The sequence below is a fragment of the Erigeron canadensis genome, chromosome 4 (genome assembly GCF_010389155.1).
Source record: "Erigeron canadensis isolate Cc75 chromosome 4, C_canadensis_v1, whole genome shotgun sequence".
Taxonomy (NCBI): Eukaryota; Viridiplantae; Streptophyta; class Magnoliopsida; order Asterales; family Asteraceae; genus Erigeron; species Erigeron canadensis.
In genome coordinates this window covers 33,893,782-33,914,304 of record NC_057764.1, presented here as the reverse complement: position 1 = coordinate 33,914,304, position 20,523 = coordinate 33,893,782, and the positions used below count along the sequence as shown (strand labels likewise).

The window sequence follows — 20,523 nt, the reverse complement described above, 5'->3', positions numbered from 1 at the left end:
TATAAGTTGTTATAGTTAAAACCTTGGAAAATGGAAAGTCTACTGGAAGTCACTGGATATGTTTTTCCTGCCCAAAAAACGAATTGAAATCAAAGAAAACGAATTGAATTTGGCGATTGCAAAATGGAAGTCGGTGACTGGAACTGGACTCAGTTCGCCGTACCCTGCCAACTCGGTTCACAGTACCATAGTGACTCGGTTAGACATACCCTAATCATTTGGAACGCTTTCGTATTATGTTTCAGTACGTTTTGTACCAATACGCATGATTTCGAGTGTATTCAGTGACTATGAGCTTAATTGAAACAAAATACGTATATTTTTAGATTTAATATATAAAAAGTTAGAATATTGGAAATAAAAACTACGAGTATATATTACCAAAATTGGGATACTTCTGGATGCATCATCCCACATGGTTTTCAATGTCATCCCTTAGCTAGGTAGTTAGCTCCTTCATCGTGTTCTCGTTATCTCAGTCATAAGATTGAAGGGAGCGGAAGCAAGAAATTAAGGGCGAACCTCACACCACCTCACCTTAATTCGCCTTTCACACCGTCCCCGAGAGGTGACTTGTATTTAGGGGGGGGGGGGGGAGTGGAGCGCGAGTTGATGAGGGAGATAGGGGAGCTTCGGTTGCCATGGATGCGAGCTCATGGCGAGCTGGTTTGGGCAAGCTTTCGAATCGCATAGAGATGAAGGAGACAGGGGGCAAAGTGTAATTATTTCAAACGGTCATTTGACCGTTGGGGACCTGTAGAGTAAACTTAGACGCGCCAGGGGTGTAAAGTGACAAGTCTGTGAAAGTTTTTTTTTTTTTATTTTTATATATAGGGTCGAATTCATAACAACAAAAACACAACCAAACACCATTTTTACTCTATATTTCTCAATTCAAACACATATTTTCATCATATGGATCCATTATCCTCATCATCGTCGTCGTCCGAAGAGATTTCTTCGGCTTCAGAATTTTCAATTCCTTTGTCGTTTTCGAATTTATCCACGGGTAGTAGCCTACCTTTTTTCCAAAGTGTTCTTGACGCAGTTGAAGACGACACGACAAGCTCCACCGAAACCCGCGCCTACATCGAGCGGTTTCGTGTACGAGTTCACGAAACGCTTATGCGTGACTACTTTGTTGAAAACCCAAAGTTTGGCCCGGTTTGGTTTTAAAGATTGTTAGTTATATTGAGCAACGTTACGTTTACTTTCAAGAACGTGTAGATCGGTCGAAAAAAAAGAGTTTACTGCCATACAAAAATGCACATCCGCGGTGGAACAACTCGGAATGGGCAACCCTCCAGATAACTTTGATGACTACTTGTGCATGGGAACGAGAACTTCTCACGAAAGCCTTGATCATTTTTGCAGCGTGATCATCGAGTTATATCGTGACGAGTACTTACGTAGGTCAAGTAGTCATGACGTTGCACGGTTGTACGAAGCGCATGAACAGAGACATAAGATTCCGGGAATGCTAGGAAGTCTTTATTGTAAGCATTTTGTTTGGAGAAATTTCTTAAAGCGTTGAAGGGACAATACAAGAGAGGTGATCATCCATACCCCACGGTTACGCTTGAAGTCGTTGCTTCACAAGACTTGTGGATTTGGCATGCTTTTTTTGGTCCTCCAGGGTTGCTCAACAACAGCAATGTTTTGAATCAATCAACATTGTATATGAGGGAGTGAAATTCGACGGCTCCTGACTCGTCTTTTACCGTAAACAATCGTCGTTACAAACGGGGATACTATCTTACCAATGGAATCTATCCTAGGTAGGTGACTCATGTCAAGGCAATGCCATATCTGACTGAAACAAATGACAAGAAAGTTCAAGAATCGGCAAGAAAGGATGTAGAGCGAGTTTTGGTGTTCTGAAAGGAAAATGTGAGATTTTGGGTCGGCCAATGCGAGCGATGACGGTCGACAAGATTACTAACATCGTGCACGTGTGTATTATATTGCATAACATGATTATAAATGATTATGGAAGGGCAATATCACTGGTTCGTATTGTGGATACGGGAGTTCAAGTTGTTTATAACCACGATGCAGTGGATGAGATAGAAGATGAAGATGTTCATCATCGTTTTCGATATGATCTTACTGAGCACGTTGGGAGACAAATTTTAGCCCATCTCGACGACCCGACGGCTCAACCAACACCGATTGCCGATTTATTTATGTACTTTTTTTTTATTCGTAATAAAATGCATGTGTTTTTATTTTATTTTTTGTTTTGTATCTTTAAATTTTTAATCGCTAATGAAATGTATTTGTTTTTCTTTATATTTTTTGTTAGTTATAATTAATTAAAAGGGTTAATTATGTAAAGTTTATAATGTTAAGGATAAATTATAAAATGTGAACGAAAGGTTGAGAGTGATAGTTGTCACTAAAAAAAGGTTGGAAAGTTGAATTAAGGTGGAGTAATTTGATTGGATAATTAAAGAGAGATGAGTAACCACTCCCTCCTCCTAATTAGGGCGTTCTAGCTCATCTTTTGATTGTTGACTTGGCACGGTTTCCGGGGGAAAAAAGGGATGTTGGGAGGGGAACCAATGTGATTGTGTCACATGACGCAAGTCGTTTCATTCACCAAAATCCACCAATTTCCAATTTTTTTAAGGGCAACTAGATATTCGTACCCTACATATCATATAACGCAAATCGCTCATTCTCTTTTTATCACCACTCATTAATTAGCGACAATTCACCCGTCTTGCCATTTGAGCCTGCCATATAATGTTCCTTTTTATACTTTAATCATCAATTTAAGTTGACATTTTTATGTCTTGGTTCAAGAATTTAATTAACTAGTTATCGTAGTTCATTCATCGGTCGCTTTAAGATATAACTTTGAGTTTTATTCATCACCATGCATAACGTCGAATTAAGGAATGGACATGCATGATGTTTCTCGTCTAAAATACCAAAATATATTACGAGTAGTTTTCTTCATTATCACCCTGTTAGTTATATTCAAGAGCAGCCGTAAAACGTAATGTGCGGCTCCTTAAAAGCCAGATTTTGTGAGGGCCCGATCGATCTTTTAAAATTTATATTTATAATTAATAATCAATTATATATGTGCATTTTGGTCTATCTGGTTTTATTAATTAAGATGTTAGGCATATACATATGTTGTTTTATTAATTTTTAACAACAAAATTTCATATCTTTATTCAGTTATTGAGATAGTAATTCTTTTATTTTTTTTATATTTATATCGTCGTGTTTAAAAGATAGTTTAATACAATTATAATTTAGTTCGTTGCCTCTAACTTGTAAATCGATTTTTTTTCATCGCTTTCGGCCCATAAATCCCTAAGGCAGCTCCTTGTTATATTTATCTTTATCCAACAATTATATATTATTTGAGTTAGGTATATGCATTTAGATGCTATCAAATTTCTTATTTAAACATCTAATTAACTAATTATTGACAATGAAGGTAGATCAACTTGTTAGATTCATCCTTAGTTTTACCGTTATGGTTTGACTCTGTAGATTGACATGTCCTGAGGGTTTTTCTTTTGAATCATCTGTAACGGTTTATGGCTTATATCTCGTAGTCTAGAGTACGTGCATGGCTTTACAATTATACGGTAAGGTGTCCCCTGATGTCGAATATCGACTAGCTGTTCAAAAATTAAAAAAAAAAATAATTATAATAAAATCCAAAACTTTGACTTAAGTAAATAACGATATATGCTTAGCACTACCTTAATTTCAAGCATATACATCATCTCCTGCATCATCTCCTCTTGTATATCTTTAGCCAACTCTTGTGTGCATATGTATTAAATCAAACATATAATCACGTCAAGATTCTAGAATATTTTTTTTTATGAAAGGTGAATTTCGCTTGAAATGTCTTGATTCGACAGCGAGAGGTCAAGCATACTTTGTCTAAACCGGGTCCGCGCTCTAAAGAGTTCACTCGAAGTAAAAATGTCTATTTCAAGTACCCGATGGTCGGGGGGAACCCTACTAATCTGCCCAAAGACACGACGATTAATATGGAAAAACCCTGGCTCTTCAGACTTGAATCTGGGTATACCCAAATCAAGCTTTCATAAAAGGACTTCTTATATTTTATCTAAAACTTAAACACAAGACCTTTTAAATTAAAGAATAATCATTTCAAACTACTGAACCGATGCTCAAAAATGAAAGACCAAGATTCTACAATATGATGATCGGAATAATATGAATATCAAAATATGAATCGTGAATATGAAAACGAATATTAAAAAAATCGTAAATTTGATATTTTATTAGTTGACATTGGATAAATATTATACTTGTAAGGATCTGATCGAATAGGGTATAAAATTTAAACAATTAATAGATCGATGTTGATCAATTTATGTGGCGAGAAAGTACACACGGTACACTTATGCATGCTCTTGCTCTTTATTGATAGAAAAAATGTGAATCGGCACATAAGCTTCAATTTTTCCACACAAATATATTTTTTTATTTTCTTTATATATACATAATGGAGTAAATTATAAAAATTCTCCATGTGCTATTCCATGTTATTCTTTCATTTACGAAAAATTATAAGTAGGCATCCATGCCATGACTCCATGTAATAACATTTGTCGTCCCAAACTCATCCTTTTCATTAATAGTATTAAGTTTTACCGTTAACTCTTAATTAGCACATGCAACTTAATTACATATAAGGCCATGCATGCCATGAGGTAACTATATAGAAAAATAGTACTAAGCTAGTAGTGTATAATTGTATATACTATATATATAGTATAATGCATAATTAATCGACGATGAAATTAGTTAAAAGTATGTTAAAGAAATCAAATTTATAGAGTGTGTGGCTGGTCAATAAACAAGTTGTAAACCCAGATTGACAAATTAACAGGCTAAACGTTTGTACAAAACCTAAGGAATTGAAGAAAATACTCATACCAAAATTTCCAAAGTAAAAGCTAAAAGAAGTAGTGAAGTTAAAAAACTGAACTAATTAAAGTTACTGAAAATACATGAAAAAATTAATGGAAATCAATAACCGAACAAAAAAAAATTTCCTTATATACTATATATATATATATATATTTGCTTTGGCTTGTAATTAAGTTGATGTTAAAGTTAACCTTAATTATAGATCATCCATAATTTAGGTGGTTTAGACCTTTAGATATGTAAGTACGTATTTTCCTTTTAAAAAAAAGAGATAAACATCCCCACTGATTCGATTGAAGGGGCCTTGAAATGGTGTGACAATGTGTATCAGTTGAAAAAGATATGCGAGCGACTTAAAGCCATTATTTTCAATTGGTGGTGACACATTTGAAAAGCAAGAAACATCAAACTTTATTATAACAAGACCGAGACTAGTAAGGTATCGTTAATTCTTCTATCGTGGCGACATCGATCCTATCTTTGGATTCATTATCGTGACAAGAAGTCCAAGGCGACATGAGAAGATTGGATCGCAAATCCGTTCATTGACTAGATGTATCTTACTTATGGTTAGTTATTTTTCCTTGAAACTTGTTTGTGGTTGCAACAAAAACATCATGAAGTGAAAACCAATAACTCGGCCTTCACCGATCATGAGTTTTTCCTTATGTCTTAGTTTATTTGTAATTGGCATAAGTTTTTTTTTTAACTTTTTTCTAAACTAAGCAGTTAAAGTTTCAATATGAATATTCTGGATTATGTTTATTTTATTGTAATTTAGTGCCGTTCGAAGAAAAAGTATAGTGTCTATATATGTTTATAGGACCCATCAATTTTCTTTGAGCATTAATTTCATTTATCCTTTAGCTTGCTAAAGTTTAAGATGAATCTGACAATTTAAACTGAGCCACCAACTTTTAAAACAAAGATTTGTTATTTGTCATATATGACAAATCAACTTTATTGTATAGTTAAATAACTTGTTACAATATATGTAATTTGAGACGTGGACATAAGTGTGTTTTAAAGTGTGCTGCATTTTTTTGTATATATGTAAATTATATTTATACGTACACAGAAATCATTCAAGTTACCTCTAGCTAGATCCACAAATCGAATAATCAAAAAGTTGTACTATGATTAATTTAATCATAAAAAACTAAAAAATTACTGATCCGTGTCAGAGTGACCACGTAACAATCAAAAACTTTTGTAGATATATATATATATATATATATGCAAATGGAAATTTACATATACATAAAAATAATTGCAATGGTAGAAGGTTGGTTAAAGGGGAAAAAAATAGTTTTTAATTTATTTATTTTTTTATCTTGAAAAAGAATTTATAAAAGATTTTGTCAAGGAAAACAGGTGCTTTAAGTCACCCCTATAAATGCTGGCCAAAAGTTAGTTGTATACACAACTCAAAAACATATTACACGTGTAACATCGTCTTTTTAATTTACAAAAAAGAGAGAGAGAAAGAGAGAAGAAATCAACAAAAGTAAATAAAAAAGAGAGAAAAGCTCTGGAATATCAAATTTCATAATATATGGAGCCAACAACAACAGTGATTCAACAAAACTATCATCTTATTATCTCGGCCGTTGCATTATTATTTGGTTTCATTTTGTTGTATACTTTGAGACCAAATAATGTTGTATCTAAAACACGCAGCAAGTACTATTCCAAAAATATAGTTGGAAAGAAATCAGTTAATGGTAGCGACGGATTAGATAAGTTGCCGGAAAATGATGGAAACACTGATGTTATCATTGTCGGGGCCGGTGTCGCTGGTGCTGCTCTTGCTTGTACTCTTGCTAAGGTATGTATGTGTATAACTATATATGGAAATAAATTTATTTTTCTTTCAAACCAAAACATTTTGCTTTTACTGTTTGGTTGTGTGTTAAGTTATGTAATATCTAACATTAGGCCGGATTATTAACAGCTAATCAATGTAATTTTTGATCTTTGAGTTATCAATGTATAATCTCAAATTAACCACCATATACATAATTATATATGCCAATGCCCAATGGGGAAATGATATATACAGTTATACACCAAATTAAAGATTAGTTTAAAAATCTCCGTAAACCATCGGACGATAACATACGGATTATACTAAATCTCTCTCCTAATTTTATTATTTTATTTTTACACATATCATCATCGTTTAGTTAGGAAAATTTTTATTCTAATTATTTAGAAGGATATATCATTTTCCATGGCAATTAATGGCCTAGCTAGTAACCCATCCTCAATCACAAGAAGCTTGTCTAGGCTTTGTAGGTAAACATCGTAGAGGTGACCAGAAACCAAGATAGGTTAGGCCGACTCAATAACTCATTATTTTTCGAACAATTTGAACAAATACAGCAACACATTTCTTTTGATATATAGTACTAGCTGTCTCATTTGTCAAGAATTAAGATTTGTATTCTTTTGTTTATGGATTTACTGTTGTACCAATATATTAGTTTCACATATTTAAATATTGGCTGTAGAGATAAGTTATTATACTACTGTACGTATGATTTAAATGCAATATAAATATTCATGAAATAAATCTTTTCAAGATTCCAAAACTTATATATCCATTATATATTATGAGAGTTTTTTTATAATTAATAAAAATTATTATAGTTTGCCAATTTTTGAACAAAACTCATAGACAAGCATGCCTAGTTTGCAATCAAATGTTTTTTTATCCCAATATATTCCATCTCTGCTTCTGGATATATATTGTTTACATAAACAAAATATATAAAATCGTTTTCAGCAACAAGTCGAACGTACGTTGGAAAATTTTAAATACATATATACTATAATTTATACTAGCATGGTACTTGTGCGTTGCAGCGGATATTATTGTACGGTGTGTGTGAAATCATGCAAGAGAGCCGGTGTATGTGAAAAAGAGAGTTTTGATGACTGTCATGTTTTAGATTTAAAGTTGTTTTTCATGAGGAGGGCAGTTTAGACATTTTTCTTCATGTAACTTTCAACTGGGGCTATTTCTTTTATTATATAGTAAGTATAAAAATATAGATATAGAAGTGTAGATATAAATCCACGTCAGTGTAGATTGGACAAACTCATACATGACTCCAATTTAGTATACCACAATAATTGGTGTCGACAAGTTTATATGAATCTGGAAATGCCAAAAGAGATAAATATGTGGCAACAGCTAAGCATATAAAGGATGTGTATTGATTTTGAGATTTATGCTTATACCCATGTATACTTTCAACAAGTTGATGCTTTTGAGAGGTGTAAAGTCTCATACAAGGGTAATCCCTCCATTGAGAGGGACCCTACCCACCAGTACTCTTGTGAGTTGTGACCACCATGTAGATGCAGGAAGTAATAATTTCCTGTGTTTTTTTTTTTATTTTTGAAAGACGAATTTGAATCATTGACGGACTATTGATTACCCGATCATTTTCATCCCAATATGAAGAAACTTAATATAGGTGAGAGAAAACTGACTGACCCAACATGAAAACCCCAAAATTTTGTTTCATGTGAGACTTAAACTTATAATCTTTTTTATTATTGAGATCATGGGGCCGTACCTCACCTCAAACCACTTGGACCGATGGTCATTGGCTAGTAATTTATTGTAGTGTTGTATGTTCCTAAGACTATCTCCAATGAGGATGTTTTTTGGCGCCTTTGGGTGCTCTTAGGTGTCCTTGGATATCCTTTGCGGTTGAAGTTTGTTCAAAACTAACATGCCCTTAGGTGCCCTTACTTATATATTTTTTTTTTTGTTTTTAGTGGAGTTAAATGATATGTAAGGATGTTTGTATGGTTGGAGGTAAAATTATAGGATTTTAAGGATTTATAAGGATGTGTAAGGATTTGTAAGGATATGATGTGTCAGCTCAAGGAAAGCATCCTTAGCATTGGAGATAGCCTAAGTGATAACCAACCATCATATATGACGACAACTTACTTATTTAAAGTATGTCAATATCATATCAAAATTCCCATATATAGCATAAATTAAGAAAGCGAAAACTAACAAAGCCAAAACGCGTGTGTGACTATTATTGGCTGTTAGCAAACATCAATTTGGATTATATGTGATTGAATAGTATTAGGATGATAAAAGAGCATCTCACAGACTCACAATTTGTCAGTTATTAGCTTTTTGATTAGATTAAGATAGAAGTAGTTAGAAATGAATATTTAAATCCAGTATCATATATTATATTAAAACCAGCTATTCTTTTTCATATGCTTGGCTTATTTCAAATTGAATATTGTTTAATAATTATCCCATATGTTAATGATAATTAAAATTTATAAAATGCAGGACGGACGACGTGTGCATGTAATTGAAAGGGACTTGACTGAGCCCGATCGAATTGTAGGTGAACTCCTACAGCCCGGTGGCTATTTAAAACTGATTGAGTTAGGTCTTGAAGGTAAGATATATTACACTTCATTTGCATGTTTAATTTACTAAGCCTTATGGAATTTCTGCGATCTTAAATTAGATAATGTCGTCTAACTATAACATTTAAACTAAAGTTTTGGACATATTGTTGCGTTTTTGCAGATTGTGTAGATGGAATTGAGGCGCAACAAATTTTTGGTTATGCCATATATATGGATGGTAGAAACACAAAACTCTCTTATCCTTTGGAAAAATACCATTCGGATATATCTGGAAGAAGCTTTCACAACGGGCGATTTATTCAACGGATGAGGGAGAAAGCCGCAACTCTGCCAAAGTATGATTCCTTCACTTCCATGCCTACAAAATAATATGAAAAAAAAGGAAGATATATAAATGAACATATTCTTTGTGATTTTCACATTGCTAAAAGTTGTATGTAGTTTGTGTCAAGGCATAAAAATATGGTTTACTGATGATGAAGATCTTTCTAATCTTACTTGCTAGTGTTAAACTGGAACAAGGGACTGTAACTTCATTACTCGAGAAAAATGGGACAATCCAGGGTGTGTGTTACAAAACCAAGGACGGACAAGTGATGACTGCACACGCACCTCTCACCATTGTTTGTGATGGTTGCTTTTCTAATCTACGTCGCTCCCTCTGCAAGCCTAATGTATGTATACAAATCTTTTCCTAGCAATTTTCTATATTCCCTAAATTAAGTTGTTTGTTGAGCTGTAATTGAATTTATCAATATATATAACAGGTCGATGTGCCTTCTTGTTTTGTTGGTCTCGTTTTAGAGAACATTAACCTTCCATTTGCAAACCATGGACACGTTATCCTCGCAGATCCTTCACCCATTTTGTTTTATCCCATCAGTAACACAGAGGTTCGTTGTTTGGTCGATGTCCCTGGACAAAAGGTACCTTCTATCGCCAATGGTGAAATGGCTAACTATCTCAAAACCATTGTAGCTCCACAGGTATTCACAACGCATGTTTTTCTTTTTAAATCTTCATGACTTCTTTCTAATTTTCCTAATATTTAATCTAACCCGTTTATGATAAAATTGCAGATTCCGCCCGAGATCTATAATGCTTTTGTAGCAGCTGTCGATAAAGGAAACATAAGAACAATGCCAAATAGAAGCATGCCAGCTGATCCTCAACCCACTCCAGGGGCACTTTTAATGGGAGATGCGTTTAATATGCGACATCCTTTAACTGGTGGAGGAATGACAGTTGCTCTATCAGATATCGTCTTACTTCGTGACCTTCTTAAACCACTAAAAAATCTTAATGATCCATCAACACTTTGCAATTACCTTGAGTGCTTCTATACCCTTCGAAAGGCAAGCATATTATGAGCCAAATTAAAATATATATCTACATATATTGTAAAATGTCTTATAATAACTAATTTGTGTTTTAATTTTTTGTTCTGCAGCCGGTGTCATCTACAATAAACACACTTGCGGGTGCCTTATACAAGGTCTTTTGTGCATCACCCGATCCAGCCAGGAAAGAAATGCGCAGTGCTTGTTTTGATTATTTAAGCCTTGGTGGAATGTGTTCAGAAGGTCCGATATCTTTACTTTCAGGACTCAACCCACGCCCGCTAGTCCTGTTTCTTCATTTCTTCGCTGTTGCTATCTACGGTGTGGGTCGTTTGCTTATTCCATTCCCTTCACCAAAACGCATATGGCTTGGGACTCGACTCATCTTGGTTAGCCTTTTTGTACAAGACATGCATGCTTTTCTTTTACAAGTTTTTTTTGTATTACTTGTTCTGATTTTGAACTTTGTATGCAGAGTGCATCCGGGATCATATTTCCGATTATCAAGTCTGAAGGGGTTAGGCAAATGTTCTTCCCTGTAATGGTTCCAGCATACTACAAAGCTCCTCCTGTTGCTTGACCATGAATTGTCAACGTCGTTGATATATAAACAAAATTGATTTTTTGAGAAGTGTAATATATCATGTCTTATAATTTTTTTTATGCCAATACAATGGCATATATATATACAGACCATTTTTAAGTGTATGTAACACTAGTAAATGTTCCAGTTAATGTACGTATCGTGCGCCAAACCGGAATCATTTGTTTAAACTCTAAAGTTTAAATGACTTGTTTGATACTAAAATAAAAGTATCGACCAAGTTGCATATAGAGTAATTTAGCTGAATTATTATATATTATGCATAGCTGTACATGTGTATCTAATACTCCTATGGTTCATGTGGAATGATGACAAACATATGTGTGTCTACTCTATGCCATATATAGCATTCTATAAATACAACTTTTTACCATGTCTGTTAAGTCTTATTTTTACCATATGTCATACATCATTATTTAAACTTTTAAGTTAATTTGTTTATACTAGCTAGTGGCCATGGACCACTCCAAGGCACAAGGCTCTAACCATGCCAACTTTTTTTTGAATGGAGATTCATTTAAAGTCAAAATAACTTTATAATTAAAAAAAAATTGACTTTTGAATTAAAATCAAAAGTTTAAATCTAAGTATGTGTATTTTTATTTTTAGACACCTGATTTTGGTCTCTTTTATAAAGATTATGATCCTTTTCTTTTTATAAAATCTTTATCTACTATATAAATAAAGAAAAATTATAATAGACATAAAAAATATTTAAAAATTGTCTTATATAGTATTCTTATATATTCTTTTAATTTAATTATAACATCAACATATTTTGCTAATTTAAATTTCAAGATATCCTTTCCTTTTTAAATATATATCATTAATATAGATTATTATTAAATACCTACATTATTGCCAATGATGACTAGTCCAACTGGTCAGAGGCATCCCAGGTTTTACCCAAGGTCTTGAGTTCGATCCTTAGGGATGACAAGTCTTGGGGTTTTTTCCTCCGAATACTTGTAATGGCCCATGGTCAACATCTCATTGTCTAGGTACGTGCAAGACTTCACCATTATACGGTGAGATTTCCCTGATGTAATATACCGACTGAATGTTCGAAAAAAATACCTACATTATTGTATAAGATTTTAATCATCTTATTTTGTTATAATAGGTCGAAAACTATGGTGTCTTTCAGATTAACGATTTTACTTTTTTTTTACCAGCTATATGTGTTTTAATGTGTGTCCACAACTACATAATTTTTATTTCCGTTTAGTTTCGTTTTTTACATAATAATTTATCACAACATATTAACTTATTTAATGATGTTATTATATCTTTTATTATGACAACATATTTTAAAGTTAGTGTCGGCTTAATATTTTTAGAGGCCTTAAATGAAATCAATTTTGAGGACCTAGTTCATTAACATATAAATTAAAGTAAACATAATAAACAAAAAAAAAATGTAGCTCAAATTATGTTATTAAACTACTAGTAATAAAAAGATGCATATGTTGATGTAAAAACCAATAAGGGTTTAATCATAATGCAAATTATATAATTCTACTTAATTTAAGTCCAAAGATTATATCTAGTATACAAACTATTGAAACCCTAAATTTTTTGGGGCCTGGAGCGGTCACTTAGTCATGTTGTACTGTTGAGCCACCTATGTTTAAAGCTAACCGAGTATCATTCTGTTTATTTGCAAAGCGTCTGTAAGTTAACCAGGGTTGAACTCAGGTTGATAAGCTAGTTATGGAAATAACTCAATTACCCTTAATGAACTCTCATTAATGAAAAGAGTTATTAAAAATTATTCAGTTTGTCCTTAATGAAATAATTTACATCTTAAACTCTTCTCTATCTACTTTGAACTCTAATTAAGCCCCTTATTCTCTAAAATAGTACGTATAACCTAGACCACTCGACACCGCAGCCATCAACACCCGTCGCCCCCACCAACATTTGTCGCCGCCGCCATTACTACCGCTTTGCATGAGTACTGTGTTATTATACTCATATATATATATATATATATTTGTTATCAATGATCGTATATTTTACTTTTAAAAGAAATATGATTCGTATGACAATCTTTGACATGACGTTTCATTGGAACCTGCACGATCTTTCCCGAAAGAAATCATGCTATATGAAAGGAAGTTATTCTTTGTCTAAAACGCATGACTTTTCGTATGTGAAAGATTAGAAAAACTGATACGTACAAACAAAAAAAAAAAATCTAAACGTAAAGAATACGTCTAGTTAGTGTATTTCAAAGATGATATAAATAATATTTGTAGCTATGTGTTAAATAATAATTTTGATGATTACAGCTCTTTATATTGTTGTTATTATTAATACATAATTAAATTATGTGATGCTTAATATATAAAAGTATATTGAGTATATTTTAGTTCTAACAACAAAATATAACTTTTTATGCTCATAATTATCATCGAGAATACGACATTATCACTATCAAAACCCTTTAAACAATAACTACGATTTTTGTTAATCAGGTTAGGTGTTAAAATTGATGGTTCGACCACTGTACGTGACCACACATGATATCCTTTAATGTGTACAGTTGCAGCTATATATATAGAATCTGACAGCCGTCGATCAATTGGTCAATTAATTAAATGCTACCATTTCATATAAAATATTAAATCATATTGATCAGTCCCTGCCTTCATACCGTTTTGTAATGAAATATGGGTCTTGGGAGATTAAAGTTCGAACCTGAGTAAGAAAAGTTTTCTCTCAATTTCGCGTCGTATCTGTAGCGGTTAAATTGGTGTGGTTTTCCCTTCCCTGTGGTTCCCTGACTTCGTAGATCGGTCGCTAGTGAATGTCTGTCTAATTGGATATAACGGCTAGCCGTCCCATGACACGAAAGTTATAAAAAAAATCATATTGACCAAAAAATAATTTATTAAGAGTTAGAGATGTTCGTTTGTTAACCAACCATTTAGGCCGGGTTGTTTGGTGATTGAGATTTTAGTGACTAATAATCAACACAAACATCGTCAATATATAATATCCCACTTGTTAATTAATCAAAGATTTCATTCACTCAACTATTAGAATGGCTAAACTGGAATAGTTTTATTTCTTCATGTAATCCTCATCTTTCTGTTTTTCTTCTTTTTGATTTGTACTTTAGCTTCTCGCTAACAACTATGAATGCCTAAACTCTAAAATAAAAATTAAGAGGTATTTGGTTTGAGGGTTTTTGATGTATGGAATAGATATAAAATTTAATATATGATGTTTGATCTAAGTCGATGACTTTGGTAAATCATCAAAACAGGTTTTTGAAAATCCACCATTATGATGGTTAATTTCTGCTATAGCTCCAAGGTTATAATCTAGTTTATTAAGATATGTATAATAGTGTTGTGTCCTTGAATATAACCAAATTCAAAAAATATGTATAAATGTTAAGAGTGGTGAATCGGAGATTCCTTCGAGTTAAAAATAATATGAGTCAAGTTATATTTAAGTTTTAATTAAACAAAAAAAATTGATAAATTTATTATATAAAGAAATATATTTTATTAACACTAAATTGTAACACTATTAATTTAAAAAAAAAAAACATAGAACTAAATTCATGACCAAAAAATAATTAGTGATGTTAAGGTATATATTATCAACAAAATAAATAAACATATAGTAAAATTATCATTTTTTTAATCAAAACTTAAATATAATATCCAATTTATTAACCTATTTTTAAAATTTTGTCAAACACTCCGTTAGACGACATTAGAATTATAAATATATAAAACTTTGTATACATAAAAATAAAATATGCGATATAAATAAATGATATTTTTTATAAGTTATAACATTAAAAATATAAGGAGTGTCATTATTATAAAGATTTGATTAATAAAATTATTAAGTGATATTCAGTTAAGTCACTATTAAATTAAAATAAATAAAATTAATTGACTTATTTAGTATATGGACTAAAAATGTTATTGACTAATTTCTTGGTCAATGATGATGTTATCAAAGAAATATAATGGTAGAAAATTAAAGGTATAATTTAATCAATGGTTCACACTTTCTCAATTTAGACTTAAGGTTTTTGTTTCAATATACGAGATGGATACCCGCGCAATGCGGCGGTGGCGGCAACGGGCGGTGCTAGTAGCGGTGGTGTTAACAATGTGATTATTAATCTTAAAGTAATAGATGTAAATGGTAATGTAGTTATTTTATGGTTAAGAGATGTATATTTTGTAAATAACTTTATTAAAAATATAATGAAGATATTAGGTGGAAATATTTAAATTAATTAATAAATGAGATAGATAGCTTGGAAAAATATGGGTGTAATATATTTTAAGAATATATTGGATAGATTTAGTGTGTAGTTAAGAATGTGTTAAAAATTAAGGTTAGTTTGTTTATTAATATAGTATAGATATAGATTTAAGAATAAAGGGTTTGGTGGTAGTGTAAATTAAAAGGGTAAAATATGGATTTTAAAAGTAGAGTGTTTAATTTGGGAGGGGTAGTTTGTTTATATAGGAAGTATAGATATTAAAAGGATATTTAATTTTTATTTCACTTTAATATTGACATTTGATACTTGACTTATATAAGTAACATGCCACTTCACCTCTAATACAGCGTTATCGATAACAATTCACATAATCACATGCATCTTACATTCTTACTATCTTATCATCCATTGAAAGCCCATGGGTCTAGTTCTTATTAGAGGCCCAACTTAGTGGCCAGCTCCTTAACTTTATGAACTCCTACAGACTTGCTCTTTCAGGCTTTGTCTTAGAGCCCACTAAGCTCATAATGCACGGTGATTTTCAATAAAAAAAAATTTATTGTTTTATTTGTTTTACTTTAATACTTATTTTATTTTACATAAAACATATATATATATATATAGAGAGAGAGAGAGATTTTTGAGTTTTTCGGGTCCCATCTCGATACCTTTGAATGTTTGGCAAACTTCCTCGCTATGTAGAGACTAGAGACAAAGCTAGAAATGTTTTTGCGAGGGGGCGATTTTATAAGTTGTTTGTCATACTTATAAGAGTTATTATTCGAGAATATAAAAAAATAGGCTCTTGCTCGATAATAGAAAATGGACTCTTAAAAAATTTTTGTTCTCACATCGGGTATAACACTCATATTTAAAAATAACAGTTTTTTTAATAAATAAAGACCACACGTATCTGACAAGATTTTATTAAACGAAAACATATTCGGTTATAATGCAAGAAACCCAAAAATTATACTTCTTAGGAAATAAATAGCTTGCATATGTATCTTTTCTACATAACGAATATTATGATAAGTTGTTTGCGATAAATATATATAATACTTTGAAGAAAATAGATTTTCCACAAACAGTTACATTATTAATGTTACTACGCATTTACATACCCATACAGAAAAAAGTTTTATCATTTACCTTCCTTCATCAATTTTATTAAAATCAAAACAATTCAAATTTTTATTCTCCTAATGAAGAGACTATCTCAAAATTAATGTTTCGATGACCAATAACTCCGAAGAATAAGCCTATGAGAAAGAAGGTAACATTTGTATTTATTCTAACTTATGTTTTCTTACTTTCAAAAAAGTTTTTACAAATATACCTTTTAAATTTTGAAAAATTACATTGTATTAAAATTAGAGTCGGGACAACTGACCCCATAGTAACTCGTCCTTGTCGCTATGAGATCCCGGGCCGGGCATATTATATACTAGACGTCTAGACATATCATCCCATTGAGTCTCTAGATTTCTTTATTAGTTCCTAGTAATTATGGGCTTATGGGGGACATACACTACTACCTTACTAATTAAGTTAACGTTTCTTTAGTATATCAAACGTACTTTAAAATACTATTAAAAATAAATCGAATAAATATCGAAGAATGAACCATGATTTCTAATGCCTACCATATCATATAAAATTTTATTGGGAATGTTCGAAGTTGTTTGGATTTCACCTCAAAAGAATTAACCGATCTTCTTGTGTTCACAACCTCTTTATATATGTTACATGTATATATATTTGTCATTTGCAACTTAAAAAAAGTTTTACTTTAAACTTTGTATCTCTATAGATATGAAATGTACAATATCTATTATATTGTTTCAATATCATCTTGGGGCTCGATATACTAAAATGACTTTAAAGTTAAAATTTAAAGATAAAATTGAAAGTGTGATTTATTAATGGAAAATGATCCGTACCGCGACTTTAAAAAAAGTTATAAATTAAACCTTTGAATTTGATAAACATACATAGCCTTTGAATTTTACTTAATCTCCCCTGAATTTTACATAATTCCTCTTGTTTCACCTAATATAGGTAGTGCATGACTTTTCCCCTATATTAATATGAAGTACTATGTTATTGTACAAAAAGATTAACGGGCAACTTTATGTGTTAATTTTCTTTGCAAAATTGGAAGTCAATTATATGATTATACAACCAATATGTCAAAAGCTAATACACTGAAATCTATATATGATCTACCTAGTTAAACTTGTAACATGAAACTAAAATAACGTCATAGAACCTGAAAATTAGGAGTTATGATTATGTATGTCAATAGTGATGTGGTCCAAAACTCTCAATAATGAGTTTTACAAAAGACGAACAAGCAAAGATTGATGCTTTCTGATTTATACATACAAAGAGTTTTGCTTATGATTTTGTCAATGTGGTCCCAATTAATACAAATCATTTAGTATTAATTTGATTTGACTTCTATATGACGTATATGGCTAGCTTGTCAGTACACTAATCATTGTAATAATCATGCATGTTAAGCTTCTTTAAAAAATATAAATATAATCAGAATTCATAAAGCATGTAATATACTCCTCTCCTGGTTAATTATCTCTAATATTTCTAGTCAATTTTTCTTGTATCCAAAATCCTACTATTAAATAAACGCAACAGATCCAAACATCTTCGCTATTTATTTTTGTTACATGAAAAAAAGGTTACATTCTCTTTCACTTGTCTCTTTGTTTGACCAATGTCAAATATTAATGCAATACAATTACTACTATATATATATATATATATAATCTCATATAATGTCTTGTTTATTGCACCAAACATAATGCTATATAAACAAACAATCACGGAGTAATTAAGAAGCTTTCCAAACTCTTAACTTTTGGGGTCGTTGGGATGTTGATTTTTGAATGTTTCAAAAAATTTGTTGATATTTTAAGTTTGTTAATATTGTTTTATTTTAGTTTGAAGACTTTGCATGAAAATGTTGCACATTTCGGGTCATTCACTACTCGGATAGTAAACTGGTTTTGCTTAAGAAATCGTTTTGATGGAAACTCTAATCCAAATTCATCGAGTACATGTTGTAAATGCGGATTAGTGAACATGTTGAATACCTCAATATTAACTCCGGCTACAATTGAGAAGTGTGAGATTGTTAAAGAAACTATATGTAAAGAAACCGATTTTGGTAAACAAGAGAAGTATGATGAAGATGTAGTGATTGATTTAAAGACTCTAAGAAGATTGGTCAAGATGGAGAGGCAAAAGGCAAATGATGCGTATTTAGAGCTCGAGAAAGAACGAATGTCATCTACAACTGCAGCCGAGGAAGCAATGGCTATGATATTGCGTCTTCAGAACGAAAAAAGTGTGCTTGGGTTGGAAGTGCAACAACAAAGAAGATTGACTCATGAAAAACAACTTCATGATCAAGAGGTTATTCAGTCTTTGAGGTGGATTGTGATGAAACACGAATCGGAAAGAAGCATGTTAGAAGATCGTTTGAGATTATATAAGCAAAGATTGATGCTTTGTATGAACGATGATGGCGACGACGGATGTGAACGAGTTAGTAGATCTTTGAGTTGTCTTGATGCACTTGAAGAAGAGCTTGTTAGCTCTCTTGAGTTGGGTTTGTCACCGTGGTAATTAATTAAGAGGAAGTGATAATTGTATATTTGTATCACATAATTTAATAAATCTATTACACTGTGCATATTTCATAACATACTGTACAAGTATTCAATGCATAACAGTGGTAGATTTATCAACTTCTGTGGTACGAATATCAATTCCCTTAATTAAGTGTTTGTTTTGTAACTTTGATTGATTTGTTAAGTTAATTGGTATCCCTTGATATGTTTAGTAATAGTTTGTAAATTGATTTTCTAGCTACAAATTTCTATATAACATTAACATAAAAATGCAGGATTTAATCAAACTATATGTCTATATGTACTTTATTCACTAGAAGAATTTTGCTCTATACTGAACTTGTTATATTGTACATCATATCAATCTCATTTCTAATATATTGTTGCGGCAATTCCTATTGGTATATTGTACTATTAAATCTAATAAACTAAAACTAAATATTTTAATGGGATATTATTTATTTTATTAATTTTTTTTGAAAGGGGCATCAAATCTAAAACTAATGATACTCAACGAGCTATGGATCGAGTAGGTCAGTTCTTTCTTTTTTTTTTTTTTTTTTTGTATTATTAAAGGTGCTGAAAAAAAAAAAAAAAGTTCAAGTTCAAAAACGTACATACAAGACTTCAAACACAACAAATATCAATAGATTCATTAACAATTTTCATATGGAAAATAACTAATCCTGCTAACAAAATAACCTGAAAATAAAGCCCTTGGAAAGATAAAGACCATTGATTAAATTTTATATTTTATTCTCCACAATTAGATCAATTTGATGACATAAAGAATATATAGTCTTCATATTTTACATATATATATATATATAAAGTCTTTTAATTTTATCTATTCTAATTTAATAAATGGTCTAATTGAATATACTCAATAATTTTGTTACATCTTTATAATGATATACTTCGTATTAATATATATAACTTATAAATAAGTAAAATCAATTATAGTGTACTATATTTACATGTATACAAGGTTTTATATATTTGTATATCTAATGTGGTGTAAATAATATGAATAGTTGACAAAAATTTCCATTGAAAATGGGTTGATACGTTAAATATGATATTTAAACTTTTATAAAAAAAATTTTTGATACATTTACTATAAGCTTATTTGTTTTTTAATAATCTATATCATTTACTTCATTTTATTTTTTTTATAAAGAATTCTTGTTGTATTAATTTTTTTGTTTATTTATAATAAAACATTAAAAATATAATATTAAAACAAGGAATTTCAATTACATTTTTCTTTCACTATTAAGGATTTATTTCAACGACATCACATACTTT

General features: G+C 31.1%; 2 protein-coding genes across 2 annotated transcripts; both read left to right on the top strand.

Moving 5' to 3' along the window:
• The first annotated feature begins 6,412 nt into the window (after positions 1 to 6,412).
• On the top strand, positions 6,413 to 11,449 carry LOC122595218 (squalene monooxygenase SE1-like). Its single transcript, XM_043767554.1, has 8 exons — positions 6,413 to 6,763; positions 9,269 to 9,380; positions 9,515 to 9,689; positions 9,860 to 10,028; positions 10,122 to 10,340; positions 10,434 to 10,709; positions 10,805 to 11,083; positions 11,170 to 11,449. The coding sequence occupies exons 1-8, from the start codon at positions 6,491 to 6,493 to the stop codon at positions 11,272 to 11,274; spliced, it is 1,608 nt and encodes a 535-aa protein (XP_043623489.1). The 5' UTR covers positions 6,413 to 6,490; the 3' UTR covers positions 11,275 to 11,449.
• A 7,215-nt stretch (positions 11,450 to 18,664) lies between these two features.
• Positions 18,665 to 19,210, top strand: LOC122597456 (protein FLOURY 1-like). Its single transcript, XM_043770047.1, has one exon. It carries the CDS (start codon positions 18,665 to 18,667, stop codon positions 19,208 to 19,210), a length of 546 nt encoding a protein of 181 aa, XP_043625982.1.
• The last annotated feature ends 1,313 nt before the right edge of the window (positions 19,211 to 20,523 follow it).

Bases quoted from the DNA above. Each gene is read 5' to 3' on its own strand.
- LOC122595218 (XM_043767554.1), top strand. From the start codon at position 6,491: ATGGAGCCAACAACAACAGTGATTCAACAAAACTATCATCTTATTATC. The intron at 9,690-9,859 runs GTATGATTCCTT...CTTACTTGCTAG, and splicing joins AAAGCCGCAACTCTGCCAAA to TGTTAAACTGGAACAAGGGA. The intron at 10,710-10,804 runs GCAAGCATATTA...TTTGTTCTGCAG, and splicing joins GCTTCTATACCCTTCGAAAG to CCGGTGTCATCTACAATAAA.
- LOC122597456 (XM_043770047.1), top strand. From the start codon at position 18,665: ATGTTGAATACCTCAATATTAACTCCGGCTACAATTGAGAAGTGTGAG.